Here is a 23360-nt window from a genome sequence, read left to right on the forward strand (position 1 = left end):
GTACAATCTTTATGTTCTTCCAGAGTTCAGGACCTCAGAGATGAACACCCACGTGGTGGCTTCTGGATCTGGTATAGCAAGTGTGATTCACCTGGACCTGGGTATGAGATGCTCAGAGCATATACTTTCAAGATTTAGGAATAAACTGCACTAAGCCAGAAGTGGAAAGGGCGGAAGAAGATCAGTGTATCGTAATGGTGAGACATCCTTCCGGGATTGGGGAGGAGGAGCTTTCCTAACGTTGGGCTGGTATTTCTGACCCCTTCTGGATAATAAATTCCTACAAATGCTATGCTATGCTTTGGCTCACCATATAAAGACTACCTTTTTTGCTGAGCTAGAAACAATCATTAATCATTGATCAGCTATGGGCAGCAGTTTGGAGGTGATAACACCCACGGCTCAAGGTGTGACCTCCAGGCCATACTCCCCCAAGCACTTAACTTCCTCTTTACTCCCAACTGCCCCATCCAACCCGCAGACTCTGTTCCTCTCCGTTCCTCACTGCCTTCCCTCTTCTCTCCCACCACCAGACTTCAGCATTTTTAACTCAAGTCAAGATTTTAGCAGTGCCTTCTTGTTTTAATGAAGAGTTTTTCTGGTTCCTTGTACTAAAAGTCAGTTTCACATTTCACAGATCAAGGGAAATAAATACCCAGGAAGTCAAGTAAATTTTCACACAGAGCCTTTAACTGATACTTCTTGAGATTCAGGTTCAGTCTGGGTCATAAACCCAGTATCATGCTACGTTCCATAAGAGTCAATCAAGTAAGTGCCTCCCTAGCAGGATCCCGAATCAAGTAACATATAGGAGCCTTAAAAAATATAAACACATATATGTAGAGTTTTATGTATGTGTGAGTATACATATGTGTGTGTATTACATATGTATACAAACACACACACCTCCTCCTCCAGAAAGGAAAGCCACTCAAAGATATCAATTCCTTTATTGGGTTCCACCTGGTCATAGGCATAAACAGGGCCCTGGTGATCTGCCCTGCTCCCCAAACACCACTTCTCCAGCCTCATTTCTCTTCACTCCACCGCCTGATAGATCTAGCACAATCAAGTTCTTTCAGTAGCTAGTACTTAAATGCCTGGCTCTCTCTTGCTTTTCATTTCTCTGCCAAATATTTTCTTTCCCCTCCTTAATCTAGGCCAGCTTACCTCTTGCTCATACTACAGATCTCGATTTGAAAATGGCTTCCTCTAAGAAGCCATTCATGCACCAGCCATTCAAATCTGAGTGAAATATTCCTCCTCTGCACTCTTAGGACATCCTGTAGCTTAAATGCCTATGGACCTGTCTGTGTGTTCTACTCAATAGAAGGTGCCAAAGAGGGGCGCCTGGCTGGCTCAGTCGTTAAGCGTCTGCCTTCGGCTCAGGTCATGATCCCAGGGTCCTGGGATCGAGCCCCACATCAGGCTCCCTGCTCCGCAGGAAGCCTGCTTCTCCCTCTCCCATTCCCCCTGCTTGTGTTCCCTTTCTCACTGTGTCTCTCTCTCTGTCAAATAAAGAAATAAAATCTTAAAAAAAAAAAAAAAGAAGGTGCCAAAGACACCAGAGACCCCGTCTTGTTCATTGCACCTAGAGGAGACATTACCTATGACAGGTACTCAGTAAGTATTTGATGACTTATATGTAAAGTTGACTGTTTTATCTATTTGCACTAATATTCCTGTTAACAAATGGCCTCCATGTAGTTGACTACAACAATGTCTATCACTTAGCCAACATCACACATCTAGGGAAAATGGGTCCAGGCTGCAACTGACACTACGTGTATATTATTTTATGGCATTCTGAGTATTTCAGATAAATCTTACAATATATGAAGGTAAATCGTCAGCAATAAGGAATTCTCCAAGGTTTTAGATCCACCTATAACAAACATTTCCTATCTAAATGGGTTAACTACGGAATATCACAGAAGTTAGGTAGAGAGCTATTTACTCAAATTTCCAAATTTTCATTTCCGAAAATATGGGGGGAATGGGGTAGAGAGAATTGCTCCTGAATAACTCTTCTCTACGGAAGCCACAGCAGTCATTCACTAAATAAATGGCTTTGTTAGTATTAAAATAAGAGATTGCATCATCTACAGTGTACTGTTACCCAGTTGGCATAACAGGAATTGATCGAATAGTAACCAGTTACCTATTTCAAAGCTTGGGTACAGATTTTAAAGAATTAAAAGAAACGTGCATTCAGTATTCTCAGTCAGACTGAGAATATACCAGTGTGTACTCATTCAGGAAGAGGCTTTAACACAGGGTGGTCTCTCCAGACATCAACTCCTCTTCTCCCATTTGCTCTTGGATTTACTCAGACTCGCGCTGCCATCAACCCACTGAAACTAACTTGTCCAGCCCTCCACACAGCTCAATACGCTGGTCAGTTCTGTGTCCCCTTCTCCGCCCGTGTGATACTCGGCCCAGCTGGCTGCTCCTTCCTTCTGGGGGTACTTTCTGCACTGGCCCCCGGGACCACCCTCTTCTAGCTTTCCTTCTGCTGTAGGCAACTCTTCTAGCTTGCCTTCCGCCAGAGGCAAGGGCTTCACAGCAATCTTCCTGGTTGCTCATCTTCCAGTCTGCTGAAGATTGGAGTCCCCAGGTTTCCTTATCTCTTCACTTGTCTTTCGCTCACTCATTTGGTGACCCGTCTGGTCTCGAACCAGTCCTCACCTGCCCCATTAATCCAGACACATCCACCCCACCGCCTGCTTCACTTGGTGAACTAACACACACCGCAATTTTAAAATCTGACTATTCCCTTAACCATCTCCTACCAAATCCCCCAAACCAAACACTTGGTGGGTAACCTCTTACACTAATATCCAATATCCCAATAAATGCTATTGGCCTTTTAGAACACCCAGATCATGACCACCTCTCATGGTGGCCACAGCTCCCACTGGGTGCAAGTCTCATCTTTCACACAATTGCTGTCCTAGCATCCTGACTATTCCCTACTCCTACTCTTGCTCACTTCCATCTTCTCAACGCAGCAACCGTTGTAACCTTAAAATGTAAATCTGACAGCACTCCTTGGCTCAAAATCCTCCAATGGCTCCCCAAACACCAAATTAAAGCCATGTATGTATAATGATCTCTAAGATCTGCACCATCTGGTCTCCAATCTCAATCTCTGATCTCACTTCCTGCTGCTCTTCCCTTTGCTCACTCTGTTCCAGCCACACTAGGCACCTTGCTTATCCAACATGTCAGGCACTCTCCTGTCTCAGGGCATTTGCAACTGCTGTTTCCTCTGCCGAAACATTCCTCCACCTGTTGGCTCATTGCTCACTGAAATCCTTCCCTGGTCACCATAGTTAAAATTGTATCCTCACTCCCTGCATCCACCTATGCATCTCTTCCCCACAGTATATACCAAATTTTACTTATATTCCATCTACCCCCACTAGAATAGCAGCTCCAGGAAGATAGGAACTATTATATATTTTATTCACTGTTGTATCCTCAGCTCTTGGAACACTGCCTGGCACAATGTAGGCATTCAATAAATATTTTTTGAATGAATACATGGTGACTATGAACCCTCACCAGACTTTGTGGAAGTACCAGTGAACAGGGCACTCTAGTTAACAGATGAAGAGTTAGTTAAAGGCAAAGAGTTAGAGTTCTATTTCTCCTGATGTGGCCCAGTGACACAGTACTTCATCAAAAATTTCCCTTCTAGAACTAAAATGAATGTGAAAGACAAGTAGCTTCATTTCAGAATACCAGGTAAATGGAGTCTACTAATATAAAAACCACAGATGGGAAATTAGCAAGTTTTAATAGAAATGTTAGCCATTCAGAACACTGGTAAAGATGTTCTAAGAAAAATAACCTATGATTTTATGGCTGATCCTATTAAGTAAAGAACCTATTAATTTTACCTGCAGGAAATCACAGAAGAAATCATGCCTACTTCTAAGCATTCGATGGGCCAACGATGAATAAGAAAACGGGCCGTATCATACCTGCTGCAGGAGGACCTGTCACCCCTTAACTTTGGTGCCAGGCCCTTAAAGAGCCCTACACACCCTTGGCTCTCTCCAGGTTGGTCCTTCCACCCACCCACCTGCTTGAGCAGCCCAAAGAAGGCACTAATCTCAGGAAATGAGCTCCCCCATCCACACAGCAATTGCAACCAAGCATGTTAACCAAAACTGCTTATCTCACTAAGCACTGGACAAAACTTCAGGACGACTCCAGGGTGAATTCTGCATTTATCAGCACTGATTTTAAATCTCCATTTACATGCTGTCCTGTAGGAGTCTTAAACTTCTCCGTTTTATTTTGCATCCCATACCCTTTAATGCGCTGTACAGAAATAATTCTAGGTGTCATATTCATGTATATTGCATCATTTCACACTCAAGTATGAGGGCTAAATTTTAGCTAAGACTATCCTATTTTTACACATTTCATGTGCCAAGCTGCATGGTATTTACACCTCATTAAAACATGAGACAATCATAGTGCTGTAATAAGAGAGGGCACTGTGTTAAGGGTTTGAATCATCCAAGACATTGGTACATCATGCAAGATGCATCTTCTACAAATGGGAAGAACTTTTGAAGTTGGTATCTATAAGGTGTGTTCACCCTTAAACCTGCAAAACAGCTCCTCCCAGAATTTAACACAGATGACTGGCACTGCCATGTGAAGTCACTGAGCCACCAAACCTGGACATGAAAGTCCCTTCTACCACTCACACATCACACCCTGCTGGGTCTCCCCGTCCACACTTGGGTGGTACCTCTTTCACCATTCTTTTCCCTGCTTTTGTTCTCAAGGCTTCTGGTCTAGTTCAGGCCTCCTCAGCTCTCACTGAGGACCCCAAACACCCCTTAGAGCAGGTCTCTTAACTCTTAATCACTCCCCCTCAGAGTCCTCCCCACCATCCACAGTTCTAGCAGCAACATGCCTCCATTCAAACCCTTCTATGACTTACCCAGTGAATTAAGGGCAAAGCTCCTAAAAGTCAGTGGCTCTCAAACTGTGGTTCACATACCACCAGCAAAAGACATACAGGGCTGCCTTCTAAACACATGGCTCCCCCACCTATGACATTAGCAGACTCTGGCAGTTAGGGCCACCAACCATTTGGTCCATACTAGTGACTCTCATGCCCACTAAAATCTGAGTGCTCCTAAAGTCTTGCGTTCATACAACACGGCTGGACATACTTGGCTGTGCTGGACAAACCAGCCTACACAAGACAAAAAAAAAAAAAAAACTAAACTAAAAAAGACAGGCTAGCTGTTTGATGGTAACAGAGAACTGCTAAGGCGGCCAAAACTTGGGGCGTCAAGATCCTGAAAAGGCAAGAAAACCCATCTAACATTCTTCCCCATGTTGCTCTTTGCACTTTTCTGATTCCCAAGCATCCTGAAGACAAAAGAGGCCAAGCAGAGAGGAGCCATGGCTCTGAATACAAGAGAAAAATCATTTCTCTTCATCGGTACAAGAGAATAAAAGCCACCTTTAATTCTATCATCCAGAGATAACCCATGCTGGCACTGTAATGTACTTCCTTTCAGTCTTTTTTTTTTAATGTATATTCACACAATCTCAGAATTGTAACTTACGAGAAAACCAGAACCTAAAATCATTAAGTGACTATCCAAAGGTTATATCATCCCTATTAAATATATTTGAAAATCCATCTTCCCCATTTACAACAGCCAAATCAAATATTTTTAAAAAGAAACAGAACAGTGGGGCCTGGGTAGCTCAGTCAGTTAAGCGACCGACTCTTGATTTCGGCTCGGGGCATGAACTCAGGGTTGCGAGATCGAGCCCCACGTCAGGATCCACACTGGGCATGGAGGCTGCTTAAGATTCTCTCTCCCTCCCCCCACTACCCTGCACACCTGCACACACACACTCTCTGTCTCTAAAAATAATAATAATAATAATAATAATAATAATAATAATAATAATAATAATAAACAGATACCGTTTTCTCCAGAGTGTTTTTTAATTGGGTTGTGAAATTACAGGTTAAATTTACATAGGTCAATTCAAATCATACCATTAAAAACATAAATGTTTTTCCCTTGCCCTCAAAACTTATTACCAGCCAACTTATGTCGGTACCTACCAAAGAGAAGCTGGGTGACAGGTCAGGTTCTGGAATCAAATGTGTCTTGATTCGAACCCCATTTACTTATTACGCAACCTGAGAAAGGTGAGGGCCTGGTTTCTTTAACTCTAAAATGAAGACAATGAAAGTGCCACTGTCAAATAAGCATTTTGCAGACTAAACGAGATTAATTCACAAAAAGTCCTAGCAAGGGCCTAGCACATACAGAAACTCAGTGTCACCTGCTAACTGCTACCTCCTTACTAAGCCATGAGCTTCTTGACGACAGGCTTCATTTATAACTAACTCATCTTTTTGTCCCTAGCATGAAAAAGGAGATAGGGGGTGCCTGGGTGCCTCAGTCGGTTAAGCGGCTGCCTTCGGCTCAGGTCATGATCCTGGGGTCCTGGGATTGAGCCCCATGTCTGGCTCCCTGCTCAGTAGAGAGCCTGCTTCTCCCTCTCCCTCTGCCTGCCACTCTGCCTACTTGTGTTCTCTCTCTATCTAGCTGTGGAATAAATAAATAAAATCTTAAAAAAAAAAAAAAAGAAAAAGAAAAAGGAGATAGATCTTAAGTCAACTGTTAACTTACTAAATCAAACAGGACCCCACAAACTAGCACAAAAATTTGCAACATATTCCCTACTTTAAAATCTTTCTGTACAAAGGAATGAACTTATGCATGAATGAAATCTTTCTGTACAAACAGAAACAGTTCCTGTCAGGGGCCAATCCCACACAGCCAATGGCAAAGTAAACTCAAACAAGAGAAGTCAAGTTCCTGTTTTCTCACTGAAGAGTAACCACCTAATGTCTACGTTCATTAAAGCATTGGTATTTTTGACCTAACAATACCTGCATGGAGTTACATACTGCAATGTCAGGAATAATGGAACTAGTTAAATTGCAAAATGAAATTATAGGTAACACACGGATTTGCTAAGTAATTGATGAATTACTGCAGAGCTCATTGTATTCACAACTTATAGGTAGGTTTCTCACCTGGGCAATTAACACCTGACCATGACTGCCCACAGAGGGAATTACAAACTGGCCCACAGATGTATTTTGTGTGTCCGATGGCACACAAAAACCGTAAACGGTTTTCTAAAAATTGGGAAATGTCACATACAATGCCAGATTTCCAGCTTCATTGTGAAAACAAACAAAAAAAACAACAAAAATCAGAAGATCTGGAAACTGCAGATCTAGTCAGCAGAAACTGAGCCAACGAATGTGTCTTTGGGTTTGCCACACTCTTGGCCACTTCCGACTGACTCACATACTCCTGCATTTCCATTTCTGACACTGCCCGCCTGGCCCCTTAGGCCTCTGAGTTTGCAACTCTCGTTGGAAGTCCCAGTGCCAATCCTGGTCTTCGTGTTCATTTCTGTAGCACCTTTTCTATTTTGGACTCTCTTGGCCTTGGACAACTGCCGGGGGGCGAGGGGCTCCCCAAACTCCACCTGCACTGACTCAGTGTCCATGTACTCAGACAAAAGAGCTTTTCACCTTGAGCTGCTCTGAGGAATTCTCTTCTCTGCTTTTTCTTTCCCTCACTTCTCTTTGCATCTGCCTGCCCAGTTCAAAGGCAAAACCTGAGTGCTAAGTGAGAGACAACAATGATCCACCCTCTCTCAAAATGGAATGGGGGAAGGGGTGTTGCATTCTGCTACTCTATTAGAGCAAAGTCTGGAAATTCCACCCGAAACCTAAACAGGTCCCTTCGGACCATGAAACATTCCTCTTCTTCTGTGTTTTCCTGGGGCTGAGCACTCACAGCAAAAGAATCCCCTGGGTCTGGGGTGGAGCACCTGGCTAGGAGTCCACAGGGTGACAGCTTTGACCCTTCCTTGCCCACTCTGTGGAAAGGACACTCACAGACGGAGATACATTAACTTATCCACTGAAATCCGTAACAACCGTTCCTACTGGAAAAAGCTCTCCTTTCTAAGTGATCATTATGTATTAGTTAAAAACCAACTGTAGATATGAATTATGGGGGATAGTCTGCCTTAAATCATTGATTTTTGAATGTTCTACATGAGCGGTATAAACCAATGGTCCTCAAATTTTAGCCAGCACCAGGATCTCCTGAGGGACTTGATCCAACGCAGTTTCCTGGGTCCCACCCCCAGAGCTGCTGATTCTGTGGGTCTGGGATGGGACCCTGGAATTTACATGTTTAAGCTCCCAGGTGATGCTGATGCTGAAAAAAGTAAGTTCAAGAACAACAATGATGAGATGTTTCGGCGGGGGGGGGGGGGGGGGGGGGGGGAGGTGCCACATGTATGAGACTGGGAAAGGGTCTCAAGAAAATATCAGCTTAAAAATGCCAGGAGTCAGGTCCAATATTCATATATTTATAGGTGCTCATTGTGTGTGCAGATTAGATGGTACTAGATAAGAATGAAGAATCTCCCCACATCCAAAATGAGTCTTTCTTCACCGATCAGCATTCTGTCAAGATTCTCCTACTTGGCTCAGGGGTACTTATAACGAAACCACTTCATACTACATGTCTCTAGACATATTCTAACAGGGAGTATTTGTGGTATTTTTCCATATTATGACTAACAGTTTTGGTTTTAGCGTAGACAGTCACTTTTTGCAGCCATGTTATCTGCATGTGGTTCGTGTGGGACTCCAGCTGGAATCCATGTTAAGAATGTGCTCACGACTTTAACAGGTATTATATGAAGTCTGGTCTACTCTACATAGGAAGCTAGCTTTCCTATCTCAAAGATCATATTCCAGGTAGTTTGACTTGACTCCCTTTAAAACACTGTAATTTAAAATTACTCTGGGAACATGAAAGACTATTCAGTTAACACAGGTTCAAGTTGGAAACACACACACACACACACACACACACACACACTACTACTACTACTACTAAATCCAAAAGCACTGAATTTCCCCTCTGCTGCAAATCTCTGAAAATAGGAAATAGAATGTTTCCTTTCACTAAAAGGTTTTCCTCAGGAAAGCATGATTCAGATTATCATAATCACTGGCTTTTCTGATAGATAACATGTGGGGGTTTGTTCTCTAAAAGGGCTGACGGATTTTCTTCTTGGGGGGAAGGGAGAATAGGTGTGTGTGGTAAGCTTCAGGTTATTCTCCTATAAGCCTACCTACCTTCGTTTCTCTCCCACTCTACCCTGTTGATAAGCAATGCGTTAAGTGTTTAAAAATGTGTTCAACTCTAAACCTGTTGAAAATTCCTCAATACACATCTATTCAACCAAAAGCATGGTGGCTCTCTTTTCTAAAGCACAAGTAGGATAGTCTTTCAATGGAGCAAAAATATTTTAAATCAGATCTATCCATGGGTTCCTTGGACTCAAACACTTTTTAAGTGTTCCTACAGAAAGTTTTCTAGCTTTTACAACCTACTGATCTGCATTCTAAGGAACTGTTTTGCTCTAATAAACACAACTGCATTTGCCCTTCTGATCCCAGGTTAAAAACTGTTCAATCAGCCATTTGATGTCAAAGAAAACAAACTAGGCTATGTCCACTTTCACAAAACCCCTATTCATAGATGAATAAACAGCTTCAGAAACTGTAGCTCCCAGCAAAATGTGCCAGGAAAGAACAATACCGGGAACAAAGCATGTGAAGGCAAAAAGACAGATTGCGCTATTTAAATGACAAGAGAGTAATCAGGATGAGGGGAGGGTGGGAGCCCTCCTAACCCTAGTAAGGAAAAAACAAAAAACAAAAAAACAGGAATATACATACATCACAATTTCAAATATAATTTCAAAATGATCTCAATGAACCAACTCTATCTAGAACTTGGCTTCTCAAATGCAGGAGCCACCAAAACCTTAGTCCAAAGTCCCATCATTTCTAGAAGAGCTGTTGGTCTATTTTGTTGTGGTCATTGTTATTGTTGTTTGTCAACCCCCATATTAAAGCAGGGACCCCAGCTGGATGCCTGTACCTGGAACAGAGCTGGATTTTTAGCACCTAAAACAGTATGGGGAACTTAGTAGGTCCTAAGTAATTAAGAAACTCTTTTTACTGCGGGGTGGAATTGTCATCAACATGAGTCTTCCTCCTAAACTCCTGCTCCTAAGCTCTTTCCAAGAAAGCTCCTACACAACTGTTCTATAATACCACCTTCCTCTAAGGTCCTCAAGGGAAATGAAGGAAAAGTGTCCAAGGAAACATGAGGTAAAAACAGAAAATGGAGTTGATTTAACATACCGCTATACCAATAAAAGGGAGGATGGAATTGTTTTAAGTTATTAGTAAACATGTGAAAGGTGACTATCAGCCACAACAGTGTTAAATATTCAAACAAAAATAAAATCCAATTGTACTACATTAATATGTTATGAATTAATCATTAATAAGTGTATGAACATTTATATGCTGTACATTCCCTGTATATTCCCTATACTGCCTCTTTTAACTGTAACTAAAACCTGTGTATTGGTTATTATCAATCCTATTTTACAGATGAAAAAACTAAGGAAGGTTTGAAGACCAGAAGCTATTTACCCAACCTATCAAACCAGTTAAGTGTTAAACACAGAACGTGAATCCAGTTTTATTTTATTCCAAAGCCTGTATGTTGTTCACTGCAGCTGCTTGACCTTGTCTCTCAAAGCATTTAAAATGAGGGATGCAGGGCGCCTGGGTGGCTCAGTCGTTCAGCGTCTGCCTTCCGCTCAGGTCATGGTCCCAGGGTCCTGGGATCGAGCCCCACATCAGGCTCCCTGCTTGGCGGGAGGCCTGCTTCTCCCTCTCCCACTCCCCCTGCTTGTGTTCCTGCTCTCGCTATCTCTCTCTCTGTCAAATAAATAAAATCTTTAAAAAAATAATAATAAAATAAAATAAAATGAGGGACGCCTGGGTGGCTCAGTTGGTTAAGCATCTGCCTTCAGTTCGGACTGTGATCCCTGGGTCCTGGGATTGAGTCCTGCATCCAGCTCCTTGATCAGTGGGGAGCCTGCTTCTCCCTCTGCCCCTGCCACTCCCCGTTTGTGCTCGCTCTCTCTCCCTCTTTCTCTGACAAATAAATAAATAAAATCTTTTTTTTTGAAGCATTTAAAATGAAGCCACTATGAATAATCAAAGGCAAGCAGGAAATGTGTTTATATATGTGCGTGTGTATGTCTCTGTGTATGAGTCTACCAAAGAGAAATACTAACTGCATCACAGACAAAAAACTACAACATGACACTCAAAATAAAAATTAGATTAGGAGTGTCAGAAAAAGAAATGATGCATTCCACCACTGAGCTGTATTCTGAAACAATACAACACAATCAACAAACTACAATAAAATAAATAACTAGCAGTTAAGTGTCTCAAAGGCTAAAGGGTCAGGTTTAAAATACATAGGGTCCTGCTTAGGCTGTATAATTGGAAAAAAGAAACAAACAAGAAAGAAAAGGCCTATGTCCCCTGAGTATAAATCGTAAGGGGATAATCAGGAAACACAAAAGTCAGAAGTTCTTTGCAGCTGCCCCTTCCCACATTTGCCAATTAGGAAAAACAGAAAACATCCACCGTGGCCAGAGGAGGAAGCAGGTCCGGAGCGAACAGAACAAGAGAACAGAAGCCTGTGGAGTCCGGTCCCAATTCCCGGCCTTTGACCTTGGCCAACTCATTTAACATCCATAAGCCAAAATGTCCTTATCGGCCACAGAGAGATGCCTTCACTGCACATCTCTGGGGCTTGTGAAGACTGGGAAAGGAACAAACAGGGAAGAACTCTGCAGAGTTCATGTAAATAAAACTTGTTTTATTTATTAGAAGCTGACATAATGGCTAAACCTGGGGTGAAAACTCTAGGAATACCACGAAAGGAGAGTAAAATGGGAAATCAAAGTGAGAACACGAATGTCCCAGAGCTAGAACCCAACAGGCTAGGAAGGGTCAGAATTGGAGGTGGTGACACAGAGTGTGAGACAGAGGAGAGAGGCCCCCACGGCTCCATGCAATGGTGTGAACACAGAAACGGAGTATTCCAGGGGAGACTCGAGCATGAGGAGGTCACTCCCAATCTCTTAAGGAGACAGAACTGAGACACCTGGCCTTAGAACAGCACACACTTTTCAATTTTGAGAACTACTCTGTTTATTCCCAAAATAACATTCTGTGTCATTTTCCACCAACAGTGAAGTCTTTCTGCAAAATCTGCTAATCATGGTAAACCCTGTGTAGTCAGTCACAAATGCCCACCTCATCCTCCTATGTCCACCTGACGATCTGGACAACACACTTCAACCACCGTGCCCACTGACCACCCCTTCTTACTACCTGTTTTAAAAAACAAAACAACACAACACACCAAAAAAAAAAGGTTGTTAGGAGAACTCTTCAAGTCCCAAAACATAGGTAAGAAATCTCAGGGGAAATGTCTCAGTTAGCGTGCAGAGAATTACCTGATGCTGTTGCTAGCTGGTGCTTATAAACATACGCACACACCCTAAGATTGCCTTTTTGCTTTAATTAGTGGCCAAGTCAAGCATCCTCTAAGTGTCATCATTTAAGGGCTTAAATAAAACAGACTGAGCCCATGTCAGATCAGACCACAGAACATACCAGCAGAGTATAAAAATGGGTTCGCAGTTATGTGCCACAGCAGTGCTTCTCAGACTGTAATGAGCACACGGATCACCAGGGGATCTTGTGAAAATTCGGATTCTGATTCAGCGGGCCTGAGCTTCTGCATCTCCAACAAGCTCCCAGGTAATGTGGACTGCTGGTCATGGACTGGGTGCCAGATAGCAGCCGACGTTTGACTGCACGAGCCAGCCCTAATGCTGGGTCCACTGGAAGTCCAGTTACTATCAAAAAAAAAAAAGGTTGAGATAATATGGTTTGGATGTATTTACCCAAAGAAGATTCAGGATACTGGCAAAAGACGTCTATCATTCAGCTAACCAAGAATCTTCTTGATCAGCTGCAAACCCTGCCCTGGGTCCTCTGAGTGGTTGTCAAATGGCAGGGAAATCTCCTGGGTACTGACTGGTGACCCTGAATGGAGGAGTCAGCCTTATGACAGACCTGACGGCTCAGAGAGGAAAATGTGTGACCTGGAGCTACAGAATAAAAGAGAGGAAGCAATAAAAACAAGGAGCAGTAATTTATTGAGAACTTTCATAAGACCACACAATCTGGGGTAGAACGGGGATACAGCTCCTGAGTTTGATTGCAGAGCCCACCCTCACCACAGAGCTCCACTATCCTGGCACAGACCATAGAATTGATGAAGTCATGGGGGAGGGGAGGGTGTTTACGAGCACCACCACTTAAAAATACAGGACCCTGAGGAAGTTCTCTCTCTGTCTGTCTCTCTCTCCCTCTCTCTCCGCTTCAGTGTCTCCATCTTTAATATGGGTTAATAATTGTTTGTACAGCTGATTGGGTTTTCTGAGAATTATGGAGTCAAAATAAAGCACTTAGCACAGTGGCTGACACATAATAAATGCTTCAATAACTGTTTTTCTATTATTATGATTATGATAACTCTATGGCGAGAGCCCAGGAAATACACGAGAATCAGGAAGAGAGTGGAATAAAAAGAGTTTCTGACCCACGAGGGAGATGTACAACTGTCGAAAGAAAAGGACCTCCTTTTTTCACTGGCCACAGAGGCTAAAGGGAACAGTATAACCTAACTGGAATCAGGATTGCTGGAAGAATTGGCCTCCGTATGGACACACATACACCAGACAACTCTCTAAGAGTCTAACCCCGGAGTCGACCTACAATGTACCAGATCTCTACAGGTAACGCTGAAATTCCAGCCCCTCAGGACCAAACAGTGAGGCACTTTAAGACTGCTGATGTCCCACATACTAACAGACATTACAGGGAAGAAGAGCGCCTGTGGCCAGATGACAGAGAATGAGCAAATGCCCCGAATCCCACAGGCTCACACCTGAAGCAAGAAACCCCTTCACTCCTGGTTCGTGATGGGGAAATGGTACCCATGCTAGGAGCAAGAAGCTGGCCAGAGGGGCTTCTGTTCTGCCACTGACGCTGGGCACTAGAAATGTGCTCACTTGACAAAACACTTATTGAGAGACTGTCCTGCCAGGCCAATCAACGACCAATGGCGCCTCCGGGACAAATCAGTGGTCCTTCCTCCTTGTCAAAGACACTCCCCAGTGGTCTGAAAACAGAAACACAACGTGGGTGGCTGCATTTTACAATGCAACACCTAATATTTAAATAAAACTTAGAGACAAAGACTTCACACAACTACAGTTTTTGACCTGAGAAAGCTGAACAGGAATGAAAACAAGGCCATTTCTAAAACAGGGCAGACCCACGGGGTTGATGTAGGTGGGAAATTACGACATGTATCCTACTTTGAGAACTAACCTATAAAGATCAGTACATATAAATTACTGTGTGTCAGACACTACTTGGCTGCTTACCGATATCTATTCTCCACCCCGCCCTCTTCCTCACTGAACAAACTCCAATTTTTTTCAGGGCCACAATGGACCCAAATTAAAAAAAAAAAAAAAAAACACACACACACAAAAAAAAACCTCCCTTTCAGCACGAGGCTATGTGACAGTTCTGGCAACTGAGATGTAAGCCAAGTCACCTGATGGAGCTTCTAGGAGAAGACTTGACTACCAACAGTCTTTCGCCACCAGTCTCCTTCCTCCTAAAGATGGGATACTGGAGGTGGAATAGCCATCTTACACTGTGGCATTAAGTATGAAGATGAACACCATTTGCTGCCCTGCATGCTAAGAATGGCTCAACAGGATGGCAGAAGGAGCCTGGGCCCCTGACGGCACCATGGAGCCCCCAGCCACTTCTGAATTCCCCATCTCCAGACTTCTTTTACAAGAGAAAATCAACAGTCTCATTTGGTTAAACTCCTATAAATTGGATTTTCAGTTATGGGCCCCTGACCCTATTCTCATCTGAAGATCATTTGCTTTGCAAAAGCCTTTAGGATTACTTAAAGGCAGGGTGTCATGAACTATGAATTAATTTGACTTACAAATAATCCTCCCAAATAGGTAGGATAGGACACACATACACCAGACAACTCTCCTCCACTAACAGGATATTAATAACACACATCATGGGAATCCTGAAGGTCTGCTCTAGAGTGAGAACCTCCTGAGAGGATGGAGTAAAGCTAAGGCACCTGGGCTCAAATGCTGCTGCCCCTTCCCCTCTGTGTGACACTGATTAGGGTACTAGACCTTTCTGTGCTCAGAATGCAACTGCAAAATGGAAATACCAGTTCCTACCTCAAAACGTGGTTACGCACATTAAATGAGTGAATACTCGTACGATGCAGAGAAATGAGCCTGACACACGGCTAAGATTTACTGAGGATCTCCTAATATTATGAAGAAACTGGTGACAGTACAGCTAAAGATTCATACACACAAAAATTATAATAATAAAATAATAATAAAATCCACATGAATTCATTCATTCTGTAGACACAGACTCTTTTTCCTAATGCATGCACCTGCCTCCTAACATTAGCACGAGAGAAAGAGCAAGCTGTAAGCCGTGGTCAGGGTTAGACAGTTTAAAATCCAAGGCTTTCTACGGTGCTCACAATCACCATACCATACTCATGCAACACAGAGCGTGGCAAAGTCTACATGAAGAATTTCTTATCAGGAGGATGTATTTATAAAGTGGGGGTTGGGTAGAGAGCTTAGCAAAGATATCTAAAAATAGCTGTATAAGCAAACAAGTTTGCATAAATCAACAGTTGATTGAAAAGTCAGTATTTTCACATCATTACTATGCGAAATATTCAAGTAATGTGTCATGCAATTTGGGAGAATGTAGCCTCTTGTCTCAGAGTCTGCCACACTTACTCCTGTTATCTTTTCTAGGTTCTAACACAGAAAGTATCCAGATCATTCTATGAGGCTGTACTTAAGGGTCCAAAAGGGCACAAGCATTCTGTATCAAGTTGCCACATGCTAACCACAGGTATGTAACCTAATCAGTGTCCAGTGCTCCTGATACCAAGATATTGAACCCCTTGTAACTGCTCTTTTACGTCAGTAGGAAACTTCCTAGATGAGAGCAATCTCATGTCAAACCTCTGAATCTGCTCTTCCTTTTAGATGCTAAGCAAACATAACAGGATGTGAATTTACACTTCTCTTCTCCCAATCCCAAGAGGGACCAAAAAAAAAGACACGCATCTTGAGGGTGTGAAGATCTCACTCCATAATCTTCCTGTGTGCCTGTTACCATTTTTCTAGTTGTACATTATCAAGTAGGCTGGCAGGGGCTCAGGAAAACCAGAGTGATAAACTGTAACCCTTTCTTGACTCCGAAGCAGTACAGCTCCAACAGAAATATACTGCATGCCACAAATGTGACTCATGTGTGTCATTTTCCACTTTTTAGGAGCCACAATTAAGAATATAAAAATAAACAGGTGAAGTTAATTTTAATCTTGAACGGTACGTAACCCAATATATCCAAAACAGTCACCTCAACATGTAGTAAATATGAAAAATTGAGGTAACATACATTCAGGTTTTTTTTTTTTTGCACTAAGTCTTCACATGTGTATATCTTACACTTACAACACATTACAATTCTGACCAGCCCACCTCAAAGGGCTAAAGAGCCACATGCTAGTAGCTACCCCACTGGACGGAACAGCTCTGGAGGTCAAAAACGGCTGAAAATCATCCGTTTCTTGAGTTGCTTCTATGACAGACACACAGGTAAAATAATCAACCAACTCAGTCTTGGCAAGTCACTCGTTGGGGAATCTGGTGGTATCTTGAACGGGGAAACACACCCCATTGCAAAATAGGGCCTGGGACCTTACAGCTTTTAAGTCAATGTTTTGCGCCAAGCACTGGCTATGCTATTTACTCTTTACCTGGGCAAACGTAGTCACCAACACACACATTTGTGTTGTTTTCATCCTCACTTTAAATAAGAACCCAGGAAATTTAGGTCCCTGAACAAAGCTCTTCTCAGCAGTGTATCCCTCTCCTGCTCCCGGTGGAAATGATCAGGCATTCCCCACTGACACATCCCATAATGTCCCATATATCTAGAACATCCCATTCCACGTGGTCTGTGGGTACCATGCAGGCATGAGAAATGAGATGTAGAGATGACCAGTTTCCATTACGCCCCAGCCATGGGTGAGACAGGTGGAAGGATGACCTGATCTTACCAGTGTCACCTACCTCACAGGCTTACTGTGATGACCAAGGGCAGTAAGAGAGAGAGAGTTCTTAGGAAACTGTAAAGCGCTATACAATTCTAGTTATTATTATTGGGAAGGACACCATTCCTCACCTGCAAGAGCAGATAGAAGTAACAAAAAAAATATAGTAACTTGAAACAAAGAGATGATAAGCTGAGAGGGGGATGAGGAACCCATGAAAACAGCGGTTCATTTTCTGGGCTTTTTCTTTGGAAGAGTACAAAGAGGCTTGTGGAGGAAGCTCTAGCACTCTTCCTTGGAAATCCTGGGAGACATAAAAAGCAAGCCAGACCACTCGGAGTACGACCTTCTATCCCTGCTCCATCCCCACCCCACTTTTTTTCCTCACCCCAAATACCGTACAACTCAGGACAGTTATTCTAAACAGATCTCTCCTTCCCAGGGTCTAAATGTGGCCTAAAAATGCAGCGCCACAGGGGGTACCGGCACCTTCCCGAGCAAGTCACCGAGTCCGGGGAGTCTGGCTCAAGGCTTCTCGCCGGCGCAGACGCCTCAATGTTCTCTTGTGCTGCCCTCTCGCCTCCTCCAACAAAAACAGAGAGGCTCGGCGAGCCGCCGGAGTCTCCCTTTACCTGTCCAACCGCCCCGTCATGCCTGAGAACTACTCTGGGCAGGCGGCCTTTACGAGGTCCGAGGGGAGCCACCCACACAAAGGCGCCTTGTGCCTCTCCGCTCCGGGACGGGCAGCCTAGGAGCCGGGCACCGCACCCAGGCAGGGAAGGCGCCCCCGGTCCCGCAGAGCCCTCCCCGGCAAGTCCCGAGATCGGCATCCCCAACCCTCACTCTCCATAGAGAGGCCATCTCCACTCCACGGCTTCATGATGGGGCTCCCCGCGGCTTGCCACAACCCGCACCCCCAAAAGCAGGCACAAGGATTAGGGGTGCACAAGCCGCTCCGAAGAAGTTTGCATTGTCACCGCGCAACGCTCTCAACGCGTCTCGCCTGAAGGAGCAGCTGAGCACCCTCCCTACCCCAGCTCCCCGCCCGCCCCATCCCTGGGCTGGACACGCCACCGCCCCCCACCCCCAGACCCACTCACCTCTAGTCCAGTCCACCACTTGCTTGGGGCTCCACTTGGTCACGGGTTCCATGGTAAACGGTTTTGCTCCCAGCGAGGCTAGAGTCGGCGGTTAAAGTCTTGCTACCAGGGCCCGCTGCCCCTTCCCAAGAGGGCGCGCCCCGCAGCTGGTCCCCGTGCGCCGGAGCGCCCCGTCAAGGCTGCATGGCCGCGGTCAGCGGGTCATCCCAGCGCGGCTCGGCCGGGACAGCGCGGTCCCCTCCTGGGCGCACGGGACAGCCGCGTGGCTCCGCCTCCAGCTGCCACCGTCCAGCTGCAGCTCCTCCTCCCCCCAACCCCGCCGCCGCAGGGAGCCCGGGCACAGCTGCCGCTCCTGGGCGACGGCAGCTGCGGGGACGCGGGACCGTGACCCCAGGCCCCCTGGCCTCGGCTCGGCACGGGACTCTTGGGCCCAGCTGCTCCCCGCCGCTCGACTGCGCCGATGGCCCGCACCACTTCCTCTGGCTCTCCCGCCGCGCGCTCCGCTCCCCCTTCAGCTCCTCCTCTGCGCGGCGTGCTCTCCCGGGGGTCTCCGCTCCGCGTGCGCTGGCGTCCCCGAGCCTCCCCGGCCGCAGGTCCCACCTCCTGCGCCTCCCTCCGGGGCTGGACTTGGGCAGGGAGGAGCGCGGGCCGAGCGCGCTCGGGTTACAAAGTTTCAGCTCGGGTCGCTGCTCTCGGAATAAAAGAGGGGCGGGGCCGAGGACCCAGTGAAACTCGTGGGAGCGGGTGGTTCCGCCCGAAAAGGCCGACTCCGGTTACTTTCCCTCTCTGAGACCTTCGCACACACAGTCGGAGTGTCCCGGGCCCTACTTTCCTTTTCAAGAGAGGGGTTGTAGATCGTGCGTGCATCCTGGACAGCCCTTTGGCTTGGGTGAGGCCTGGGTCCTATTGGTAGCAGAACAGTCTGTTTCGGTGTGAGCAACAATACACTAAAAAAAAAAAAAAAGTATGATCTGCATGTTCTGTTCATTTTCAATGATTTGCATCAGTATTGCTCTGCGATTAAACCTTCCTCGTTTTAAAAATCTCAAGGCAAAATTATTTTGCTTCGTATTTTAGGTAACACTGTGACAATGTAACTTTTTTCCTCCAAAGACAGCAAGTTTACCAGGAGATTCTCGGCTTCATCCATTCTAATCTGCAGTGGAAAACTTGCCCTCTATGTATATATTTTCATTTTTTACTCATTTTCAAACTAAGCCTTCCCTGTTGAATCTTCAAGGCCAGTGTCAAAGAGCAATTATCTCTCATTTTAACTCGGGATATGGGTCAAGTTCTCTGGACTCTGCGATGGGTTGAACCACAAAGTCCCATGAATCTTCCTTGTTGCCAAGGCCCATCTTCCTTTAAGATGGGCCTTGGCAACAAAAGGCCCAAAGCATGTGAAGGTGCCCAACCCAGAATGTTGGCAGGTAGGCAAAGCCAAAGGAGTTGGGAAGGAAATGGCCTCACTTCTGGGGCAAGGGGAAATGGAGCCAGTTACTTCATTCTCAGCTTTAATCCACTCTCATCTGAAATGAAAAACTTTGGCCCCCTATATATCCATTCCCATCCCCTTCTGTTTTCCTACTTAGGTCTTGGGTGGCAGTCAGGGGTGAGGGGGCTGTCACCCAAAGCAAGCACCCAGGGGTTGAAGACCAGCTCCCACTCCATCCCTGCACTAATGGAAAGCAATCACTTTCTGACATGCCATAGGAAGGGCTGCCCTGAGCCTGAGGTGCTTGGCAGGCTGGAGTTGGTATGGTAATGGTTACCCTGCAAGACTCAACTCCCTTGTTTTAGTCATGCTACTGCAATGATATTTCAACTTGGTAGTAAAGTGAATCATAATAAATTGGTAGCTTTTAGGATGATTTATGGCTGTATTGTAATAGTCATATTTGCAAAGTGAGCTGATGCTCATTTGGATTAGTCATCAATCTTGAAGGAAAATTTGCTAGCCAGCCAAAACAAAAAACATCAACAAAACAACAAAAATCAAGTGCACAATTGCCGTCAGAAGACTGCTGTCAGAAGGGCCCTTCCACATTTCATGGGACTCAATCTGGGGCTAAAATGAACCCTGAACAGAGGGAAAATCCTAAATTTGAATATTTACCTCTCCTCCTTCAAAGCCTCTCCTGAACATCCTCCCCAGCCGGAGTGAGCTCTACCACCCACTCATAGAGATTCTTTTGGCACTTAAGTCTTACCTTCAATTATGATTATTTATTCACACCTTCCCCTTGGAGACTTAAAGGCAGAACCTACCTGATATTATGCAGAGCTTTCTCTCCTCTCCCTCTTCCTACCACCTAGCTGGTAGCACCTCACACCAAGTCAAAGGTGTGGTTAGTATTTATTCATGTGAATTCCTCCTATGTGCTAGCCACTGCATTCACTAAATATTTGTTGAATTAGTGTGATAGGTACTATTTATACAAGTCTGTTGGGATGTTTATGTTGAAAAGATGGCTAGCAGCAGGCCTAAGCGTCTGTTGTACACTCTGATGAGCTGGAGTAAGAAGAAAAAAACACTTTAAAAAGCGAAACAACATCAGACCCACCTTCCATGCAACTTACCTCTAGGACTGAGGAAACACAACAACACAGATATGCAGTTATCAAATACAATGATTTTTTTTTTTTTTTTGAGCAAGAGTTATTGGCAGACTAGCAAGCTTGACAAAGGCAATGACAAACTTCCTGGTAGAGTAAACGACCTTCAAAAAAGATGACCTTTTAAACTTAGTAATATCACTTGTTAACCATCTTTACGGCAAAAAATAGGGAAAAGGACTTTGACATTTGTCATTGCGTTCACTAGAAAATATAACCAATCTGATCCACACCTTTTGTTACAGCAATCACTGTATGTTGTCATCTTTAATTATGATTAGGATGACCACATAATTTATCTCCAAACCAAGATATTCCTGAATATCTAATGCTAAAGGGGAGCTATCAACAACTGCCTGGAATAACATGAATAAATTGGGCCATATGGTCCCTGTGATTATGAAGAAAAGTCAAGTGTTAATAATTTTGCCACAGAATTTTACTTGACGTTTTTCACAACGTTTTCAAATTCATTTGCATTAGTCATTAAAAAGCTAAAATTCTGAGAGTCAAGCAAGATTTTGCAAAATTTTCATCCCACTGAGTCAACACACTGTCTGTACTCAGTACATAAACACATCGTAGCTAAAGAGGAAGGCCATGCTAAGATCTCTAACCCAGAAGACCAATTAACTATCTAAATGAATTAGCGTTCTGTTTACACTTCAAGTCCTGAAGGCTAATTACTATTTAAATAAGGCCTTCTACTTTAATTACAGCTGTTAGCATGTGAAAGTTCTAGGGAGGCCTCCCTTCCCCCGTCTGAAATGCAAACTTGAAGACATCCAAAGTCACTAATGGCATATAATAAAGGCAGAATCTTCGGTAAATAGCTTTGGAAATTAAAGTGTATGCAAAAAGATCATTTGTAAATTTGCTAAGTTTTCTTCTCTGCTAGCTGTAATCTATAGCTCTACTATTACACTGTGTATGTACGCATGCGCAGAACCCAACTGCAGCTACACTATCTTCTTCAGAAGCAGAATTACTCATTTGGACCTTGATGTGTACCACAATTCATGATATATAGCAAGAAGCTGAATAAATCCTCTTCTAAATTGAACTAAATTTATAGAACTGATACTAGAACCCACATCTCCTAGATTTCTCTTCCCACTCCTTCATTTTTCTAACTTTGGGTCTCCTTGCACATAGAGGTCATTTATTCAACCAATGAAATATTCATTCAGTACTTGTAGGGCATTAAACTAGGCCCAAGGAAGATTCAGAAACAAATGCCAGTTATTTATATATATATTTATATAATATATATAGTTATATATAATATATATACAGTTATATATATTATATAGAGAATTATATAATATATAGTTATATATATATAAAATATATTTATATATTTTTTTAAGTAGCCTCCACACCTCCAGTGTGTAGCCCAAACAGGGCTTGAACTCACAACTCTGAGATCAAGACCTGAGCTGAGATCAAGAGTAGGACACTTAACCGACTGAGCCACCCAGGTGGCCTTAATGCCAGTAATATTTATAGGTCAATGGCATCGTGTGACTTTCTGAGGGGGGAATTTCATCAGTAGTCTTTATCAGAGGAAAGTACCCTGGTAGACCCAGACAAGAAAGTTTTAAGGGTCGATATGATATTAACATTTTAAACCAGTCCATATTTTATTATTTTTTTAATTTGAGAACTAAGGATGGATCATTTTGGATAAGTGGTCATTACTATAATTTATTTGACAAACACGGGAGTAGCAAAATAAGGAAGCTTTTAAACAGATTATTAATCTGTAAAGATCCAGTCTCCTTCCCTAGTCCAAAGAACTGGTTCTTGTTGTTTTTTTTTTTTTAAGGATGAAAGAAAAAATAAATAATGCAAGCTACTCCAAAAATTCAGCTTTATCTTACAATCTGAGGTCCTCTTAATTATCCTTTTCTTCCCATCACATCGCCTTTCCTATTTTCAGAACATTCCAAACTATTTAATGTTTTCTTCACATATAATTGTCTCATGTATGTCTCTTGAGTTATCTTTTATCTTGAGCAATCCCACACAATTCTGCAAAATGCTGCCGGTGAAACATCCTGTAGTTAGAGCGACGCATTCTTATCTATGACATTACCTCACTGCAAAACCATCGGTTAACTAAATTATCCAGGCTGCTGATGATCTCGTCTTTCACTCAATTCCATTTGGTCTGAATTCTTCACACCATGGTAATATAGTTATCTTCCTAAATACCCAGGTTCCCCGTCAGAAAATTCAGGTAGTCAAGTCCTCAAACTTTTTTTCTGTGTTGTTTTTTTTCCTTAAGTCTCACAAGTGCTGCCCTACTTACTCGAATTCTTTTGATCATTCAGTTACATTAATTAAGTCATCCTACAGTAGGAAAGCCGATATT

The 23360-nt window shown here is 43.7% G+C and overlaps 1 protein-coding gene across 3 annotated transcripts in view; it reads right to left on the minus strand.

Moving 5' to 3' along the window:
• CNKSR3 (CNKSR family member 3) overlaps positions 1-23360 on the minus strand; it is a 122962-nt gene that overhangs the window by 64604 nt on the left and 34998 nt on the right. The window contains exons 1-2 of one of the 3 annotated variants that reach the window (XM_045865781.3): positions 18368-19282; positions 12668-12912 (exon numbers count right to left, since the gene is read on the minus strand). Coding sequence is in view for 2 of the 3 variants with exons in the window: in XM_054505606.2 (XP_054361581.1) it covers positions 18368-18419 (52 nt within the window). In the remaining variant the exon portion in view is untranslated. Of the gene's footprint in view, positions 1-12667; positions 12913-18367; positions 19315-23360 lie in introns of those variants that run through there. The other 2 variants (XM_054505606.2, XM_064598235.1) reach the window with 2 other exon arrangements.

The sequence above is a fragment of the Mirounga angustirostris genome, unplaced genomic scaffold (genome assembly GCF_029215605.1).
Source record: "Mirounga angustirostris isolate CCGP_5_RB_7025 unplaced genomic scaffold, mMirAng1.0.hap1 SCAF_8, whole genome shotgun sequence".
NCBI classification, from domain to species: domain Eukaryota; kingdom Metazoa; phylum Chordata; class Mammalia; order Carnivora; family Phocidae; genus Mirounga; species Mirounga angustirostris.